Genomic DNA, 21,663 nt, shown 5'->3' with positions numbered 1-21,663 from the left:
CCCTGATCTAGAGCATCCCTGACAAGTGTTTGTCTAACCTGCTCTTAAAAATCTCCAATGACAGAGATTCCACAACCTCCCAAGGCAATTTATTCCAGTGCTTAACCACCCTGACAGGAAGTTTTTCCTAATGTCCAACCTAAACCTTGCTGCAATTTAAGCCCATTATTTCTTGTCCTATCCTCAGGTTAAGGAGAACAATTTTTCTTCCCCCTCTTTGTAATCTTTTTTTTTTTATGTACTTGAAAACTGTTATGTCCCTCTTCAATAGTCTCTTCCAGACTAAACCAACCCAATTTTTTTTCAGTCTCCCTTCATAGGGTCATGTGTTTTTAGATCTTTAATCATTTTTGTTGAAGTGTGATTTGAATGATTGAAGCATGGGAAAACATGTCCTTATAGTGATCCGTTAGACTGAGCTCCCTAACCTTCTCTTTAAGTAGCCTTAAGCAGTGGCTTGATCACTCGGTAGGTGCCTACATGGGGGAACAGAAATGAGATGGCAGGCTCTTCAGTCTAACAGGTAGCAATTCAGGCTATCTAATGGCCCCTGCCAGGAATTCAGGTAACCAACCCTTTTTCCTTCAGGAAGAGACTGGATAGAAAAATATTCCCTGGTTGAAGTACCTTGGGCTGATTCTAGGCACTTGTTAAAGTATCTGGAGACTTCATATTTATGGATGACAACACTTCAATCTGTGACTGAAGTGGTTCATTAGGGGAATTCTCTGCCATCAACTTCTGGGATGCCTACATGCTGTTTCTAATTTAGCTTCAAGGTACTATCAAGTTTGTCTCCGTCGCTGGAATTTCCAGATTGTCATAGTGCCTCATGACTTCAGGTGATGAGTTCCTTGCCAGCCATACTAAATTCTTCTACATAAGAACAGCCATACTGGGTCAAACAAAACGTCCATCTAGACCAATATCCTGTCCTCTGACAGTGACCAATGCCAGGTGCCCCAGAGGGAATGAACAGAACAGGCAATCAAGTGATCCATCCCCTGTCGCCCATTCCCAGCTTCTGGCAAACACAGGCTAGGGACACCATCCCTGCCCATCCTGGCTAATAGCCATTGATGGACCTATCCTCCATGACTATATCTAGGTCTTTTTTTGAACCCTGTTGTAGTCTTGGGCTTCACAACATCCTCTGGCAAAAAGCTCTACAGGCTGACTGTGTGTGAAGAAATACTTCCTTTTGTTTATTTTAACCTGCTGCCTATTAATTTCATTTGGTGACCCCTAGCTCTTGTGTTATGAGAGGGAGTAAATAACACTTCCGTATTTACTTTCTCCACACCAGTCATGATTTCATAGACCTCTATCATATCCCCCCTGAGTCGTATCTTTTTAAAGCTAAAAAGTCCCAGTCTTATTAATCTCTCCTCATATGGAAGCCATTCCATACTCCTAATCATTTTTATTGCCCTTTTCTGAACCTTTTCCAATTCCTCTTTTGAGATGATGCATGCAATATTCAAGATGTGGGCATACCATGGATTTATATAGAGGCAATATGATATTTTCTGTTGTCTTATCTATCCCGTAACGATTCCCAACGTAGTTAGCTTTTTATTTATTTATTTATTTATTTATTTATTTATTTTTGACTGCCACTGCCCATTGAGTGGATGGTTTCAGAGAACTATCCACAATGACTCCAAGATCTTTTTGAGTGGTAACAGCTAATTTAGACCCCATCATTTTATATGTGTAGTTGAGATTGATTTCCAGTGTGCATTACTTTGCAGTTATCAACATTGAATTTCACCTGTCATTTTGTTGCCCAATCACCCAGTTTTGTGAGATCCCTTTGGAATTCTTTGCAGTTTCCTTTGGACTGAACTATCTTGAGTAATTTTGTATCATGCAAATTTTTCCACTTCACTGATTACCCCTTTTTCCAGATCATTTATGAATATGTTGAACAGTACTGCTCCCTGTACAGACGTGGCAGACACCACTATTTACCTCTCCATTCTGAAAACTGACCATTTATTCCTACCCTTTGTTTCCTATCTTTTAACTAGTTACCAGTCCATGAGAGCACCTTCCCTCTTATCCCATGACAGCTTACTTTGCTTAAGGGCCTTTAGTGAGGGATCTTGTCAAAGGCTTTCTGAAAATCTAAGTACATTATATCCACTGGATCACCCTTGTCCACGTGCTTGTTGACCGCCCTCAAAGAATTCTAGCAGATTTGGGAGGCATGATTTCCCTTTACAAAAGGGAATGTTGATTCTTCCCCAACAAATTATGTTCGTCTGTGTCTGATAATTCTGTTCTTTACTATAGTTTCAATTAGTTTGCCTGGTACTGCAGTTGGGCTTACTGGCCTGTAATTACCAGGATTGCCTCAGGAGCCTTCTTTAAAAATTTGGTGTCACATTAGGTATTTTCCAGTCATCTGGTACAGAAGCTGATTTAAATGATCATAGAATATCAGGGTTGGAAGGGACCTCAGGAGGTCATCTAGTCCAACCCCCTGCTCAAAGCAGGACCAATTCCCAACTAAATCATCCCAGCCAGGGCTTTGTCAAGCCGGGCCTTAAAAACCTCCAAAGAAGGAGACTCCACCACCTCCCTAGGTAACGCATTCCAGTACTTCACCACCATCCTAGTGAAAAAGTTTTTCCTAATATCCAACCTAGACCTCCCCCACTGCAACTTGAGACCATTGCTCCTTGTTCTGTCATCTGCCAACACTGAGAACAGCCGAGCTCCATCCTCTATGGAACCCCCCCTCAGGTAGTTGAAAGCAGCTATCAAATCCCCCCTCATTCTTCTCTTCTGGAGACTAAACAATCCCAGTTCCCTCAGCCTCTCCTCATAAGTCGTGCTCCAGACCCCTAATCATTTTTGTTGCCCTCCGCTGGACTCTTTCCAATTTTTCCACATCCTTCTTGTAGTGTGGGGCCCAAAACTGGACACAGTACTCCAGATGAGGCCTCACCAATGTCGAATAAAGGGGAACGATCACGTCCCTCGATCTGCTGGCAGTGCCCCTACTTATACAGCCCAAAATGCCGTTAGCCTTCTTGGCAACAAGAGCACACTGACTCATATCCAGCTTCTCGTCCACTGTGACCCCTAGGTCCTTTTCTGCAGAACTGCTACCTAGCCATTTGGTTCCTAGTCTGTAGCAGTGCATAGGATTCTTCCGTCCTAAGTGCAGGACTCTGCACTTGTCCTTGTTGAACCTCATCAGGTTTTTTTTGGCCCAATTCTCTAATTTGTCTAGGTCCCTCTGTATCCGATCCCTACCCTCCAGTGTATCTACCACGCCTCCCAGTTTAGTGTCATCTGCAAACTTGCTGAGAGTGCAGTCCACACCATCCTCCAGATCATTAATAAAGATATTAAACAAAACCGGCCCCAGGACCGACCCTTGGGGCACTCCGCTTGAAACTGGCTGCCAACTAGACATGGAGCCATTGATCACTATCCGTTGAGCCCGACGATCTAGCCAGCTTTCTATCCACCTTACAGTCCATTCATCCAGCCCGTACGCCTTTAACTTGGCGGCAAGAATACTGTGGGAGACCGTATCAAAAGCTTTGCTAAAATCAAGGAATAACACATCCACTGCTTTCCCCTCATCCACAGAGCCAGTTATCTCATCATAGAAGGCAATTAGGTTAGTCATGCGTGACTTCCCCTTGGTGAATCCATGCTGACTGTTCCTGATCACTTTCCTCTCCTCTAAGTGTTTCATAATTGATTCCTTGAGGACCTGCTCCATGATTTTTCCAGGGACTGAGGTGAGGCTGACTGGCCTGTAGTTCCCCAGATCCTCCTCCTTCCCTTTTTTAAAGATGGGCACTACATTAGCCTTTTTCCAGTCATCCGGGACCTCCCCCGATCGCCATGAGTTTTCAAAGATGATGGCCAATGGCTCTGCAATCACATCCGCCAACTCCTTTAGCACCCTCGGATGCAGCGCATCCGACCCCATGGATTTGTGCTCATCCAGTTTTTCTAAATAGTCTCGAACCACTTCTTTCTCCACGGAAGGCTGGTCACCTCCTCCCCATTTTGTGCTGCCCAGTTCAGCAGTCTGGGAGCTGACCTTGTTTGTGAAGACAGAGGCAAAAAAAAGCATTGGGTAAATTAGCTTTTTCCACATCCTCGGTCACTAGGTTGCCTCCCTCATTCAGTAAGGGGTCCACACTTTCCTTGACTTTCTTCTTGTTGCTAACATACCTGAAGAAACCCTTCTTGTTACTCTTAACATCTCTTGCTAGCTGCAACTCCAAGTGTGATTTGGCCTTCCTGATTTCATTCTTGCATGCCTGAGCAATATTTTTTTACTCCTCCCTGGTCATTTGTCCAATCTTCCACTTCTTGTAAGCTTTTTTGCGTTTAAGGTCAGCAAGGATTTCACTGTTAAGCCAAGTTGGTCGCCTTCCATATTTACTATTCTTTCTACACATCGGGATGGTTTGTTCCTGCAACCGCAATAAGGATTCTTTAAAATACAACCAGCTCTCCTGGACCTCTTTGCCCTTCATGTTAATCTCCCAGGGGATCCTGCCCATCTGTTCCCTGAGGGAGTCAAAGTCTGCTTTTTCTGAAGTCCAGGGTCCGTATTCTGCTGCTCTCCTTTCTTCCTTGTGTCAGGATCCTGAACACGACCATCTCATGGTCACTGCCTCCCAGGTTCCCATCCACTTTTGCTTCCCCTACTAATTCTTCCCTGTTTGTGAGCAGCAGGTCAAGAAAAGCTCTGCCCCTAGTTGGTTCCTCCAGCACTTGCACAAGGAAATTGTCCCCCTACACTTTCCAAAAACTTCCTGGATTGTCTGTGCACTGCTGTATTGCTCTCCCAGCAGATATCAGGGTGATTAAAGTCTCCCATGAGAACCAGGGCCTGCGATCTAGCAACTTCTGTTAGTTGCCGGAAGAAAGCCTCATCCACCTCATCCCCCTGGTCTGATGGTCTATAGCAGACTCCGACCACGACATCACCCTTGTTGCTCACACTTCTCAACTTTATCCAGAGACTCTCAGGTTTTTCTGCAGTTTCATACAGGAGCTCTGAGCAGTCATACTCCCCTCTTACATACAATGCAACTCCCCCACCTTTTCTGCCCTGCCTGTCCTTCCTGAACAGTTTTTATATCCATCCATGACAGTATTCCAGTCATGTGAGTTATCCCACCAAGTCTCTGTTATTCCAATCGCATCATAGTTCCCTGACTGTGCCAGGACTTCCAGTTCTCCCTGCTTGTTTCCCAGGCTTCTTGCACTTGTGTATAGGCACTTGAGATAACTCATCGATCATCCCTCTTTCTCAGTATGAGACCGGAGTCCTCCCCTCTTGCGCTCTCCTGCTCGTGCTTCCTCCCAGGATCCCATTTCCCCACTTACCTCAGGGCTTGGTCTCCTTTCCCCGGTGAATCTAGTTTAAAGCCCTCCTCACTAGGTTAGCCAGCCTGCTGGCGAAGATGCTCTTCCCTCTCTTCGTTAGGTGGAGCCCGTCTCTGCCTAGCACTCCTCCTTCTTGGAACACCATCCCATGGTCGAAGAATCCAAAGCCTTCTCTCTGACACCACCTGCGTAGCCATTCGTTGACTTCCACAATTCAACGGTCTCTACCCAGGCCTTTTCCTTGCACAGGGAGGATGGACGAGAACACCACTTGCGCCTCAAACTCCTTTATCCTTCTTCCCAGAGCCACGTAGTCTGCAGTGATCCGCTCAAGGTCATTCTTGGCAGTATCATTGGTGCCCACGTGGAGAAGCAGGAAGGGGTAGCGATCCGAGGGCTTGATGAGTCTCGGCAGTCTCTCCGTCACATCGTGTATCCTAGCTCCTGGCAAGCAGCAGACCTCTCGGTTTTCCCGATCGGGGCGGCAGATAGATGACTCAGTCCCCCTGAGGAGGGAGTCCCCGACCGCCACCACCATCCTCCTCCTCTTGGGAGTGGTGGTTGTGGAACCTGCATTCCCTAGGACAGTGCATCTTTTGCCTTCCAATCAGTGGAGTCTCCTTCTCCCTTCCCTCAGATGTGTCATCTAGTCCACTCTCCGCATTAGTACCTGTAGAGAGAACATGGAAACAATTGCTCACCTGTATCTCCGTTGTTGGTACATGGACGCTCCTCTTTCTTCTTCTGGAGGTCACATGCTGCCAAACTTCTTCACCATCCTTCTGTCCCTGCTGTGCCTGCTCTGAATCTTCAGAAAGTTGTGGCCGTAGAAGCATCTCCTGACGTCTGTCCAGGAAATCTTCATTTTCCCTTATGCAACGCAGAGTTGATATTTGTTTCTCCAGACCTTGAACCTTCTCTTCCAATATGGAGACCAGCTTGCACTTTGTACAGACAAATAATAGGTTGCATACCACAGTTAATAGGTCTGCAATTTCACATTTGAGTTCCTTCAGAATTCTTGTGTGAATGCCATCTTGATCCTGGTGCCTTATTACTGTTTAATTTATCAATTTGTTCCAAATCCACCTCCTAATGACAGCTCAGTCTGGGACAGTTCCTCAGATTTGTCACCTAAAAAGAATGGCTCAGGTTTGGGAATCTCTCTCACATCCTCAGCGTTGAAGACCAATGTAAAGAATTCATTTAGTTTTTCTGCAATGGCCTGATCTTCCTTGAGTGCTCCTTCAGCATCTCGATCTAGTGTCCCCACTTGTTGCATAGTAGGCTTCCTGCTTCTGATGTACTTAAAAAATTTCTCTGCTATGTTTGAGTCTTTGGCTAGCTGTTCTTCAAATTCTTTTTTTTGGTCTTCCTAATTATATTTTTACACTTCATTTGCCAGAGTTTATGCTCCTTTGTTTTCCTCAATAAGATTTAACTTCCACTTTTTTAAAGGATGCCTTTTTGCCTCTCTATCTACCCTCACTATCTGGGTGACAAATTGGTAAAGGAGAAAACAAAAAAGTAGTTTTTGTTTCCTGAGACTTTTTAAAATAGGAGAAAAATCCTTGGATGAAATCCTGGCCAAGTTGAAGTCAGTCAGGCCTGTATTTCACCCATGGTTTTTGACTGGTTACAGTGATGTGAAGGAGCATGGCTGTCTGATTAACAGATACAGTGCTTGCAGAGTTTGGCCTCAAGATTAGGTTTGATATTTGGCTCAGCAATATGGGTATCAAGCTGGTCCCAGGTTTTTGAACAGACTGACAACCCTGGGTCCAGTTACTGAGTAGAATGAGGCTGGGGAAATAACAGTTAACCTTAGGCAAAGCCTTGTCATGAAATTGTTCAAGACTATCATAACAGGATAGTTACAGTTTAAGGGTGCATGTCTACAGCGAGTTTCTCAATGTAGCTGTTTGAGTTTCCTCTTTCTGTACACTTATTTTTCTCCTGAAACCTAAAAAATGGAATTTTGTTGAAATTACAACAGACTGGTAAGTAAGTACATGTTTAGTTTAGTTAGTCTCTTATTTTTGTATTATTGTAGCACCTAGGAGTCAGTCCTGGGTCAAAATCCAGTTGTGCTAGGTGCTTTATAAACAGAACAAAAAGATCCCTTCCCCTAGGGGTGCTGCATAAACAGTGAACCAGATGTCTCAGTTGATGACACAAATGTATGTTGCTGGTGGACAAATCAGCATAAGATGTTTCTTTTAATTTAAAACAAAAAATCTTCTCTTAACGACAAACTGTTTGGTTTGGATCACCTTTCTGTAATGTAGATCCTGACTAAGTCTAGACTTGTCCTTAGTGTTAACCAGGAAAGCTATTTTTTGGTTTGTTTGTTTATGTGGCTAGCTGTCAATGGATGGTTGTCCATCTAGATGAACTTGTCTTGTGGAGAAGTTAATCATCTGCATATGAAACTTCCATTTCTTCTTTATTTTCCTTTACATGTAGTAAAGGAGCCTCAAATTAACAGTTCTAAACACTTTTTTGGCCTTATTCAGAGTGTGTGTACTTAGTCAGTAACTGTATCAATCCCACAATTTTTTTTTTACTATTTATAAAGTCTGTTTTCAGCTCTTATTGTGATGTATTTTAAGTAGCAAAGCCAGCACTCTCTTTTTGCACAGTCATTTTTACAGGTAACTACCAGTTAGTGGACTCCTGTACATATGCAGTGCACTCTGGTTTCGTATGGTGGCTTTTACTAACTTTAATGATGAGAACATGTACATAACCTTACAGAAATCACTGTAATATCAAGCTGCTTTGTGACTTCTTGTTCTGTGTCATAATTACCACTACCTTTGAATTTGTTGGGGGTGGGGTGAGGTGGAGAATCTTTTAGTATCTCCGACTGAAAGTTCCCTTCTTTGAAAGTCATAAATACAATTCTATAACTCAGAATTTTCAAAACTTTACTTAAGGATTTGACTAGTTTGGCGTGGAATAAACTAATAGTATACTGCAAATGTGATCTAGATATTGTACTGTAAAACAAACAACAAAAAAATGAAAGAAACCTTGCTTTGCACTCTTCTGATCACCCAACTTTTTCACCTGCCAATCATTTTACCGTTAGCTAGGAGAGAAGGCATAGTTTCCTGAGGGCTTTTGTTTGTCTGTTATGGTTGCTGAAGACCTTCTATCTCTTTGATTGGGTAAGGAGAAAAGCAAATCTCTGACACCACCTGGTCAACCATGGGATTTGTAGTTAATTTGTAAGCACTATTTGCTTTACCGCAATGCTGGCATTAGCAGAATGTAATGTATAGTTTGTTCATGGAACTAGATATTCAAACTTTGAGACAAGCATGTGTTTTGACAGGCAAAAACTCTTAATCTGAAGAGGAGGAAAGTACTTACAGAATTAGATGTGGAGACATACCTAAAGTCATACAGGATTACGTGAGGTATTTTCACCCAACCTAGAAATGTAGTTAAACGTATAAACTTGAGTTTCGGATGATGATTTCAATTTGGCCACAATCTTATTTTGAACGACAAATGTAAAATTGACTGTTAAAGTGGGAGTACAATAGATTGCACACACAGCTGTCAGAATTGCTGTAGAAAAGTAATGGGAAGGATTAACTTTGTGTAAGTCAGTCTAGAAAAGTTTTAAATAGACACTAACCTCTTGATTCTCTGGCCCATATAATCAGAATACTGTTAAATTTATTTATGAGCTACTTTACACAAGTGTTTTTCTACTTAAATGATTGATCAAGTACATGACTGAAGACTCCAAGATCATGCCATGTTGCCACTATGAGGCTAGTCTATAAGGTTCATGATAAACTAAAGAATTGCCTTTGTTGGACAGGTTGGAACTCTGAATACACAACTCTTCCAGCTAGTGTCCTAGACATCACCAGGCTAACAGAAAGGAAAAGAGTCAGAAGGGGACAGCTTGGACTATACAATGAGTGTTTGTCAGTCCTATACCATGTCTCTATATCAGACCGCCTCTGTGGAAGAAAGTATCACAGGGATCCTCGTATCTGGATAATTGAGAACATCTGGGATTGTCTAGCTTAGTCAACGTGTAGGGAGAGGATACAATTAAAAATGGACTTCCAAACACTGATGTCCAAATTGTAGTGGCTAGAGTTGTGACCGCCTGGAATCAGGAGCCCACATACTTGGAACTTGGCCTGTCCAAGAACAGGAGTTATGTAAACCGGCTGGAGATTACAGCCTAGACACCTAGCATTCTTCTCTCTACTTCCCGCCCCTCCCTCAGGAGTGCACTCTGTCCCATGTGAGCTTTTTGGTTGCCATGTACTTGGCAGGAAAGGAGAATACTTAATGATGTAATGAGTCTCCTTGGTTTAATCCAGAGACCACTCATAAGGATTTGGGAGTGAAAGATCAGACCTTCCTCTAGGGAGGTGTTGGAAGGGAATCTCTTTGCTATTGGACTAAACAAGAAGCTAATGTCTGTATTCTCATGGCTCAGATAAAGAACTGCATTAGCAAGGGAACATGTTCTTCAATCACTGGAGAAGGAGGCTGCTATATGCCTTTGCACCAATTGCTCTGGCAGCAAAGGTACTGGCAAAACTCAGTTGAAACAAAATTTGATCCTAATATCCCTATACTGGTGCAGACAAGTGTGGTTGTGAACTGTTTCAGATAGCAATGCGAAGTGTCCATCAAGCTGTGATTCAGGCCTTGGATCCCTCAAAACTGGGGCACCTTACTTCATCCCAGCCCCAGAGTCTTCGTTGATAGCTTGGCTTGTAAAAGAGTGTGTATAGATGGAGGAAATTGTATTTCAGAGCAGGTGAGTAATGTCCTTCTGGTGGATGCCAGAGGGGGGACAATTGCCAATGGAAAAAGCTTGCAGACCAATGTGGAGTCCTCTGTTCACCCTGTGCAAAAACTGAGTGATGGAGTACTTTAATTTTTTAGCCTAACTTTAAAGGACAGCTCTCTCCAGACATTTTGGCCTATCATGAACTTACTGAGAGTAGATCAGTGTCTCTGCGGCTTAAAATAAAATGAATCCCTGTCCTATAAGAGATTAATGAGGTCCTAACAAAGTGGCTAAAAATGCCTCTTCTTCCCCCCTGCCCCTTGAAACTCTCTGGAACAGTATGTCTTCCTGACCACTGACTGACTTGCATAGTGAGTTTCAGGCTCTAGTTATTGAACCATTGCCATTGAATATCAGATTTACAGTAATGCAGTGCTATGGATTTGGCACCTTGGAGGGAAATCTACACTAGCATTCTCCATCTTTAATGTGTCTATTTGTCTGACTGTGTTCTTCCAACTAATGTATGCCCATCGCTGTGCATTTGATGTTAAAAGATCTGTTTGGGGTGCTACTTGGAATGGACTAAAGCACTCAGTTCCTTGTTCATGTATATGTGGTTTTTTGTTTTTTAAATACCCATTTAACAGCATTGTCCAACAAAGTGCTATGTCTGCGTAGATGTCAGTGTTTCACATTGTTACCTCTGTCTTAAAGTTACATATGCTAGCCCATCATTTTGGCATCTGAGTACCTTCCACTTACAATTAATATCAGCAACGAAGTCTGTGGTGGATTTCATGGAGCCTCTGGATCGCCTCTTTTGGAGTAAAAAGTCTGTTTGGGGTGTTGTTGTGGTGTTGTGTTGTTTGCTTGTTTCAAGATTTTATTTGGGTAGATGGGTGTGTCAATGTCATTCTTATTATGGTCGAAAGGCTTATTTGAAGAGGAAGATGACTTTCTTTTCTTTTTTTTTTTTTTTTTTTTTTTTTTTTTTTTTTTTTTTTTTTTTTTTTTTTTTTTTTTTTTAATGTATCCGCCAAGAGGCACGTAACCATCTTTGTAGTTCTTGACCTAGTTTGAAAATAGGTTTTAACAAAGCTTGTTTAAAATTGAGGCAAGGCTGCTACCACTATCTGTTACAGATGTCTGTAAAATAGCTATTTGATCCCCCTCTTAATACACAAAGTATAATTGTTTGGCTTTGGCTTCCAAAAAGGAATCTCTATTTGGGACTCCCAGGCCTGGGACTTTTTTCCAAGGTAAGGGGAGTGGTGGTGGTTAGGATGTTCCTTCTCTTCAGCTGGCCAATTCTTGCACTTAGGGTTTGTTGCAATTTTAACTTCACATCTAGAACATCCATAAAGTTTCTTGCTTTTCAGGAGTGATACGAACGAAACATGTTTTTTGTATTCTAAGCGAAGGAAAAAGTTACTTCTCTTCAGTTTATCTGAAGAGATCACTGCAGGATTCTCTAGCCTCAATTCTGACACCTTTTAGGTCTAATTCTTGCACCTTGTTTTTCCTTTCTCTTGCGCACATCTTATCAAGATCTTGAACTAGCTGTTCTTTGCCTCCCATACAATTGAGTGAACTAACTGGATTGTTTTGGAGAGCAGCATCTGTACCCAATCCCCTTGCTATCAAACAATGAGTAGGAGCCTGGATAGTGTTCTGTCTCCCTAACCTAAAGGGTTCTCTTAAGACGTCTTTCCCTCCCACCCCATTCTTAAAAGCTGAGAGATTCAGCCATACTGCACTGGATTAATAGGTCCAGCTGGACAGGAAGCAATGGTGAGAGGTTCTTTCTATTAGTTCACTGACCCTTGGTAACTATCGAGTCAGAATAATACTGCTCTGTGAAGTGCAAGAGGTCTGAAGTGAGGCAACCAAAATGACGGAATTGAGCATCTCTACAACATAAAAGCATCTATTTTTTTTTTTTTTCCTCTGAGGCATGTCAGGGATAAGTGATGTTACTCGATACTGGTGGGATTTTGCTTCACTGAAGACTGCAGACTGTGAAACTAGAGTAGACAATGCATACAGAAAAGTACTAATTTAACCATGGAACAGAAAATATACATGTTGTAACATTTGGATGTATAGAGGTTCACTGGCCAATCTTTTCCATTTTATAATGCATTCATTGTTTCCTCCAACCTTCTGATCCTATTAAAATATTGATTAAACTGTTTTAGTGACAGAATCCCAAATGCAGTTAAAATACCATTAATTAAGAGTAAGTCCCTTTTAATATACAGTGGCTTGTTATGGAATCTGAAACGGGAAACAATGCATCTAGTGTCACTTCCAGCTAACAGACTTAAAATTTGCAGTTGTACCAAAAAAAAAAAAAAAATCTTTTGAACGTGAGAGGAGGGGTACTAATTAGCTAACAACTTGAGGTTACAGTCTAATCTGTGGTGTGTAGGTCAGCAGGCTAAGTATGATTGAAATGAATCTTTCTTGGTATGTTAATGTCCTTGAAATTAGGATTTGATCCATTGTGTGGTGTTTGCTTTTTGAGAATATAGCATAAGTGTTAAAGGTTTAACCCATGAAAAGACCTTGCCAAACAAAACTAATTTTATTTTTGGGTATGTTTAATGAAAATCATTCAACAAGTGGATTTGGTCAACATGAAGCCTTAAAATCATCCTGAATACATTGATTCAGTTTTATTTAATGCATCTCTTCAGAAAGCTGAACAAGTAGTCTAATGAAACTTCATCAGATAGTTCTCTAGTTCACAGACGGTAGTATTTCTTGGAGGAAAATAGAAACTGGACGTTTGCATAACTGGTAGCCTTTGACACATTCTCAGTTGCTTCATTCACGTGAACACTTGATTGGGTTTAATCACTTTCTTCTTGAAAGAGAAACTTGCACATCAAAGTCAATAAAAATGAGACTTCTAGTGCTATCAGCTGTTCATACCATCTTCAAATGTCAGTAACTCACATTAGGTGTTGATTTGGGGGGGCAGGGGAATTGTCTTCTAGTAGCATTTGCTACCACAATGATGAACAGTAAATGCTATCTGATATCTAACAGCTTCCATTAATTGCTTCACATAACATACAAGTTAATATTTTATCAGTTTTTTAACTTCATACTGGTTAGAAAATGTGCAGTAGTTTTGACTTTTCAAAGTAGTTTCACTGGACATATTGCTTCTGAGAGGTTTTTATAATTGCTTATTTAGTAAAATATTTTAGAAAACCTAAGTCTCTATGCATGAACTGACAGGTTGCATTAATAGGGAAATCTTGTCTAGACTACTAGCTTACATTCTAATTTAAAAGTAACCCTAAATCGCTTGATCTAGTTCTGACTTTTTGGAGCTACGCTTCTGGCTGGTGCTTTAATAGTGTTATATTAAAATCCCCTTTAAAAAGAGATCAAATGTAAATAAGGCTTGGCCTGGGGGAGAGAGCAGTGCTACTACTGACTTCCATAAATCTCCCCCAATTGCTGCCTTTAGGAATACAGAACAATGTTTGCTATAAAACACCTTGTATTGGAGAAGGAATTTTGTCTTGCATGTGGCAGTATATACCATATTTATATATAATGTCATTAATGCAGTCACGTGGCTACTGAATAACTTTTGATAGTTGGGCTATAATCTTAGGTGCCTGAAGATGTAGCATATATCCTTCAGAGGTAATTGGAGGGTCTAGTAGCTCTGTGTATGTCAGATAGATATCTTCTGTTATCTTAACTGGGGATGCAAAAAGGCTAATACAAAGTTTATTTCATAGAACAGACCCATTAGCTTGAAAAAAGTGTGGGGGGTTTTGTTTTTGTTTTGCAGATGTTGAAACTGTAATAGTTTGTACGTGCACTAAATTGAGGACTAAGTTATGGAGTTGTCTCTTGTTTTAGTGTTAACTGAATCCTAGATGAGACCTCTTCCCACCACAAAAATTAATTCTTTTTGTTTAAACATATTGAATATTTGGAGTTGAGGATGGGGTTAGAAGCTGAGATGGCCATGTGTATTGGTATATTTTTTCTAGAGAGGTAGAAGAGCAAACACCAAATTGGAGCATAGTTTGATTTGGTAGAGGCTCTGATACCACACTCATAACTGAACAGCTGAATAAAATAATGATTATGCAGAAGCACTCATGCTCTCTTCCACAGCCAAGTAGAAATCAGGAAATTTCATAACTGAGAACTGCCCTAACTGAGAACGTCACTTTAGTATAATGAAAGAACTATTGAAAGAAAACTACAGATGAACAAATGTAGTACTTGATAGCATTTTTAATATGAAACTTCTTGGCAATGCCTTTAATATTTCATATACTTACATAGATACAGTGGTAGGTTTAAAAAAAAAGACATTCATAATCCAGCTATTTTGTATGAGGCAGATATGAAAGACCAGTTGAGAGTGTGGGATACCAGCAAGTCTCCAAATTTAATGGTATGGGTCCTTTCTTCATCACTTTTCTGGCCCTATTTATGTCTTACGTTTTGAGATGTCGCTTTTAAACATCATTTTGGGGCGGTGGGGCAGGGAGAAAGTACTTTTAATGTAGTTCCTCAGTTTTACAAGACTGTCTTGCACCTTTCAATAGTCTAAATTATTAATTAATACAAATATATAAGAATGTTAAATTTGAGTCCAAAACTTAAGTTGCACATGTAGGATCATGCAATTTGTGACTGTCAAATAAAACCATACAATTTTTCTGAACCTTACATGCGTAGCATCGTGCAATTTCATTCTTGTATACTTCTAATTTCCTTGTCATATTGGTGTGGCATATCTTATTTTAGCATTTTGGGCACCTCTGTGTTGTAAATTTTCTCTTTAGCCAACATACAGCCTTGCCTTGGTGCAATTCAGGGAATGAGGCAGTTTGCCTAAGCTGACTTTGGTGACCTGTGTATGCCAAGAAATTTCTGTTGCTCCAAATATTGTAAATACAGTGGTGTGTGTGTGTGTGTGTGTGTGTGTGTGTGTGTGTGTGTGTACATATACATACAGTACAAGAAGCTGCAAGTTGATATAAGATTGTTACAAAATTTATGGATTTTTTCATTACTTTAGAAATAGTATACTACTGTGTAAGTATAGACTGGAGGCACTGCACCTTCAGCTGTGGGATTCCCTATTACACACAATTTTAAAGAGCTAATAGATACTATATTGCATCTGAAATACAAACCTAATTTGTGGCAGAATCGCTACCACTAAGTATCTACCTTGCGTGAGTTGGACTCTTAATAATCATGAGACCTTTGGGTTCCAATGGACTTGACAAAGCTATTGCATACTCTCATTTTAAGAAATATGGAAGAATCGCATATTGCTACTTTGAGGTCTGGAATTGGGGATGTTAGTGTATGCAGGTTAATAATTAGTGCACTTAATGTAAGGACAGTGATTCCTGGGATGGGTCATGCTGAACACATGTTTGAAATAAAGATTCAGAGAAGCTGTAGAATAACTAAACTGGACTTTACCTCAAACTTTCCTAGAATCTAGACTAGACTAAACTATAGCCATCCGAGTAGATTGCAATTTAAAGAACTTTTGTGGATAGCAGAGACTATTTTTGAGTAACATTCAAGATGGGTGGGGACTTTGCAGAACCATTTTCGGATTGGTGTAAACAGAGATCATTGTATATGCAGAAGGCACCTCTGGGTTACTGCATGTGCAAAAAGTGAGACAACCTGAAACCTTTAGTCTTGACGGCCTAAAAATCAGGCCCTAAAGCATGTAGCCCGTTGTTTTAATGCAATTAAAACTGGATGTAATGGCACACTAATGGTAGGAAGACCTTTAAGAGCTAAAACTACAGACTAGAAAACTCTGATCCCTTACATTTTTATGTAATATAAATTAATAAAAGCAGGAACCTAAGCAAAATTCTGAGTTGGGGCTTGGGGGAAGGAATAGATGTTACCAAGCAGGGCCAGATTTAGGGGCAGGCAACCCAGGTGACCACTGAGGGTGCTGGGCTTGGGGTGTTTTTTTTGTTAGTGACAAAGGGGAAAATAGAATGTTTGTTTCAGGTATTCTGTATGTGGATTCATTTTTCACTAACCTCCGAATGTTCTGGACCTTTGTAGAATCTCATGGAACCTTCCAGACTTTCTGAGAATTACGCCTTCCTTGAACCTCCTAGAACGTTGTCAGCCATACCCTTGTGGGCATACGGGGGTGGGGTGTTGCCAATTAGTCAATGAGGTATAAAAACAAAGTGAGAGCCCAGCTGCAATATTGTGAACCTTGTTTTATTGTGTAATTGTGAAAGTGTACACTTGTTTTAAAACTCGAAGAGTTTAAGTAGCAACTAATAAAGGACATATTTAATGAGACACCAGAGATATCTATCAAACTCCTATCTATGCAACAGTATAAAAGAAATACGGTTACTTCTTTTGCCATGCTTAACATGTAATGTTTGACAGTCGCGAGTGGTGAATGCAACTTTTCAAAGCTCAGGCTCATTAAAACATATCTTTGATGGATGATGGCTGAGATTGACAGCCTGCTATTTTGTTCCTTGAAAATGCAGTTGGCCAGTCTTTGGATATCTCTGATTCTGTGCTTCAGTTCACAAGAGTAAAGGCGAGAAAAGCGAACTTTTTGAATTAGGGTTAACGTTCTAAGGCTGTCACCTACTGTAACACTATTTAATACTGGTCCACCCGATCTTGGTGCCCAGTTAAATTTCTCGATGTTAGTACACTTCAGTTATTCTTAAAATTAAAATGTTTCTATAATCTTAGAGGAAAACATTTTTACTTGCTTATATATGGCATGAATAATACAGAGTTACAGATCCTAGTGTGCAAATTTATCATCTTAGATGACAGGGATAAATTATGCGTGCAAATTGTGCATCAAAGTTGTGAAATGGGCCACAAATGTAATAAAAAATAAGGTATTCAAAAGTTTAACAAAGGGGGGGACGGGGACTCTGAAGATGCTCCTCGCCTGTGGTGCCATTTGGTCTAGGACCAGTATTTGAGCTCACATTCAAAAGCAAGAGAGCAATAGAGAAACGATGTAATACATCAAAGATTACAATATCCTTACTAGAATAATGTTCAGTCAGAGGGCTGCCAGAATATATGCTGAGAATCTCTTAACCACTAGAATACAACTTTCATGGAGTATTTGTCTATCCCTGTTGTATGTAGTTTCTGAGATTTTACATTTATACTCTAAATGAATAGTAGCCATGTAAGAAATGTGCATTTAGATAGGTCTTAAAACTTTGAGTAGCACAGCTACATATCATTTCAACTGTTCCTCACAGGATCCCTCTTACCTCCACTTTAATAATTAATAAAAAGGGGGTGGGGGAAGGTCTTTTGGAAATGTAAAGGCTGCTATTACGCTTTGAACAAGTAATGAATTGTCTTTTTCCTAGCTATGCTCTTACCAGCTGTCCTTTTCCAAAGCAATCTCTCACTAAAAAGATCCACTTCCCTGCCTCACACTGTTGCTGTCCCCTTGTTACCTCCTCCAGTCAGAAATTGGGCTAACTCTTTCCTGGTACTTTGGTAAATGAAAAGTTATTGATACTAAAATTATCAGTTGACAAGCTGCAAAGTGCAGGAGTCCGCAGAATTCTAGAGAGACCCCTCAAACCATAACAAACTGTATTTTTAGCTGAAAGTGCATGAGACGCATTTATTCAGAGATTGTAACCAATGTCCCCAATATTCACATAACTCTCAGCATTTTTGTATCTAAAAAATGAGGTCTAGAAGATGCATGTCTAAATAGGCTCTGCTGACTTCTTGTAGTATACCTACAGAAACCAAAACAATTGGCATTTTTTAAAATACTCTATTTTTATCTTCTAGGGGTGCTGCACAAGTTATGCTTTTAAAGCATGTAAACTTTGGAGTCTTAACAAGCTCTTTTGAGAGGGGCTAAGTGCTAAAGAACTATGGTCAAACACTGGTATACATCTGCTAATGTAAAGGTAGGGTAGCCCTAGATAGCCTTCCTTGCTGCCTCCTTCCAAAAATAACCATGTAAATTGACCCAGATCCCTTTTCCTAACAAGGGGCCTTCTATTTGAAAACTGAACTTGTCCAGGTCACTTCAACTCTGTAACTTGCTGTACTTAAGGAATGTTGCACATACTAAATTTTGTACAACTAAGTGTGGTATATGAGAACTTGAGACTTTTTTTTTTATGCCTCTAATTTAAGCATAAAGTTGTATGAATATTGTATGTTTCCCATAAGAGTTCTGGGGTGCTGTTGCACAGCTGCTTTTGTTTTAGTTAAATTTATATGAGCACTTCAGTTTGATGTAAACAAGACTGTAAGATAATATAGTAGATAAACAGCTATTCTCAGTTGAAACTAAGATCTAGTAAATATTTAGACCTACAAATAGGACTCTAGTTTCCCCGCTGAGTAAGTACAGCACTTAAATGTGCTAGACAGTTATGATCTGACTAATTAGATACTGTGGTGTAAACAATATTCAAGACTGTGGAAAGCTTTTAACTTTAAAGCTTTCTTCTTCCCCACTGCTGCCTCCAAACTATAGCTACTTCATTCTAGATCACAAAACCTGGGAAGTGTTGCTTTCACTCCTTTTTTTTTTTTTTTTTTTCTCCCTAGAAAGGGAACATGTTCACCAAAGAACGTTTTCCCCCTCTTCCCCCCTTCCCCCCCATATATGCTCTGTTTAATTTTGCTGACGAGCCCAGCCTTTTCTAGGTGCATTCTTCACATTTCCCCTTTTATGAAAAGATCAGTCAAAATTTTCGGTAGGTATTAATCATTAAACACTCCTAAATCTAAATCAGGGATCAGTTTAGATTGTTGGATTTTTGGACATCTTCATGGTGGTTTTCCTCTGCTTAATTTATTTTTTTAGCCTAAACACTTATTAGCTATTTCTTGTAGCTAGTAGTTCCATACATCTGAAGTGAAGTGTTTTTTTGTTTTTGTGTGTTGTTTTGTTTTGTTTATTTATTTAAAATAGGATTAATTTATACAGTTGTGGTGTTCTGCCTAATTGGAACTAAAACTTATGTTGGCTATAGAGGGTCTTCATATGTGTTTTGTTTCTTAGTGCTGTTTTATATTGCTTAAACCAGCTCTGCTTCACAAACTAATGCTGCTAATGCAATATTTTAAGTAGTACCTTTGAAGAATTTCACATTATTCCAAAAAAAGTGAAGTTTTTGAGATTGCTTTGCTTTGAACCTTGGATCTTCCTTGGCAGTAACACATGCTGTTGCCAAATCACTGTTTCTGGCTGGCTTTGTAAATATGGATGGGTGGGTGGGTTGGTCGGTTTTGTTTAACCGGTATCTAACTAGTGGTTTTTGTTTCTTTTCAGAGATCATTCACGTTAATAATAGAAGCTTGGGACTGGGATAACGAAACAAAAAATGGTGAGTATTTATGAAGAATTTCCATATTTCGCTCATCCAAAAGTGTATTTACACAGTGTACAGCAAAATTGTGTATGTTTGAAACTGGAATCTTGGATTTGGGAAGCATTTTCTGAATGCATGTGTCCTGGGATATTGCATTGAAAACTGGAAGTTTAACAGGGAAAAATGTAGGTTAATAGTCACTAAAACTTCTAATGTGGCTCATTGTTAGAGGTAAATGAAACCTCTGAAAGCATAATAATCAGGGGCAGATATCCATAAGCACACACAGACAATGAATAGCAGTTCTCTGTGATAAGTGGAAAACTTGTTAGAAGCCCGATGGAAGGAAAATGTGACTCATATTTTTGTCAAGCTATTTCAGGGACTGGATGATGGCAAGTGAATATATTCTAGCCATTGGTTCATGATGCCCTGTAGTTTTCAATTGTGTTTCAAGACTTGCTTGTCTTTGAATGCTCTTGTTACTAGGGGAATTGTGCCCACACAATTGACCCCCCCCCCACACACACACTCTCCCTTCTTTGGTCTCTGCAACTCCTACTTAACTAACTCTATTTCTCTTGTCCTCATCCATCAAAAGAAAGCGTACTTAAATATGATTGACCTTTCTAGCTAATGTTCACCATACTTTTGTGGTTAGATATAATGCAATTCCTTTTGTACGTTGTTTTTGCCCTATAATTTCATTAGTACTTTGTCACTTTTTTTTGGTTTATTTAAAAAAAAAAAAAAAGTATTTACTAACTGGCTGGTGCAGACAACATGGGCAGGGATGTCCCCTTGCTGTTTCTTGAAAAATAGAGAGTACTGTAACATTTAAAATGGACTGAGTAAACTGGTCACCATTTCTTCTCCCAATAGCATAAAATAATCTAATTTGAACACCCTGCTTAGGAGAACATATAAATATGATACCCCATAACTTTTTGTCTCCATTAGTGGTGCTGGGTTTTGAATGTTAAGAGTAGTTAAAGCTTCATGACTTCTATGATGGCTACTGTTAAAGCTGATTTAAATTTAGAGGAAGGTAAAAGAGAGGTTGGAAATCTCAAACTTTGGCAAAATATTTCACTTCTCAGACTAGCTCAGGGCTCCCTCCTCCCCACTTTTGTATCAGCCTATTTAAGAGGACAACCATGATTATTCAAGTAGTAGATGGATGCCTTCCTAAATGAGACCTAAAGCATAGGTTCTAGTTAAGCTTGGGTAATATGATGAAGTTAAGATTTTAGAGTAAATGCTCTAAGGCTTGATACAAACCTTTTTGCTCTAGTAACAGATATTTAAAACTCTATGCTATATTGTATAACAAAACAAAAAGCACTTCAGCTGCACTAAAGAATGTAGTTATAAAGCTATCAAACCACTGTTTTGATTTGTATCTGGGAGACCTATAATAGGGTATCTGGCTTGCCAACGTGAACCTGACCAAAGAGAAACAATTGTCTGTTTCAGATATTAAACACTGAATTTTGTCTTGCACTGGTATCATTCCAGAATGTCCTCAAAATTGGATATATTTTGAGTGATTGAATGCTAAATTGTTTTGTGCTAAACTGAAGTAATCTACTCTGTTCTCTTGGATTGGCTCTTGTGAACTTGAAACCACTAAGAATCCAGCTGGTAGTGGCACTAATAGCAGTCCATACCAATGCATTTAGGAGCATAATTAGATGTTCATTTTTTTAACTTCCTTAGCATCTGTAATAAGTTCATATTTGTAAGGTGCTTTGAGAACACATCTATACGAAATATCTTTGTTAAATTCTGGCAGAACTATGTTGCTTATAGAATTGAAAAATAAAATCAAGCTGATTTTAAAACTTTATATTTTGTGCTACTAGCACTAACTAAGCCAGGTTCTGCTACTAGTCTGTGCTAACACTACGGTCTGTCACAGCTCCCTGTCCCCTCCATGTTCCAGGGATGACAACTGGAGTAGGGGGTGCAGCCTGAATGGGTTCAGCTCGCCTCTATCTCTGGACCATAGCTCTGTGCAAAATGGGGGAATTCAAGTGCGGTATAAATCCAGCCTCTACTCCTGAAAACTTCAAAAGATACATTTAAATCTCTAGAAGGAACTGAAGTAGCAGCCATGAAGTAAAGCTT

General features: G+C 40.0%; 1 protein-coding gene across 1 annotated transcript in view; it reads left to right on the top strand.

Moving 5' to 3' along the window:
- The window catches only part of JAG2 (jagged canonical Notch ligand 2), a 104,568-nt gene that overhangs the window by 23,427 nt on the left and 59,478 nt on the right, over nucleotides 1-21,663 (top strand). The window contains 1 exon segment of the mRNA XM_024200659.3: nucleotides 19,494-19,548. Coding sequence (XP_024056427.2) covers nucleotides 19,494-19,548 — 55 coding nt within the window.

Source organism: Terrapene carolina, unplaced genomic scaffold (genome assembly GCF_002925995.2).
Source record: "Terrapene carolina triunguis isolate 2854851 unplaced genomic scaffold, T_m_triunguis-2.0 Scaffold189, whole genome shotgun sequence".
Classification (NCBI taxonomy): domain Eukaryota; kingdom Metazoa; phylum Chordata; order Testudines; family Emydidae; genus Terrapene; species Terrapene triunguis.
The sequence above is the reverse complement of the archived record's forward strand: the minus strand, read 5'-3'. Positions and strand labels throughout refer to the sequence as shown.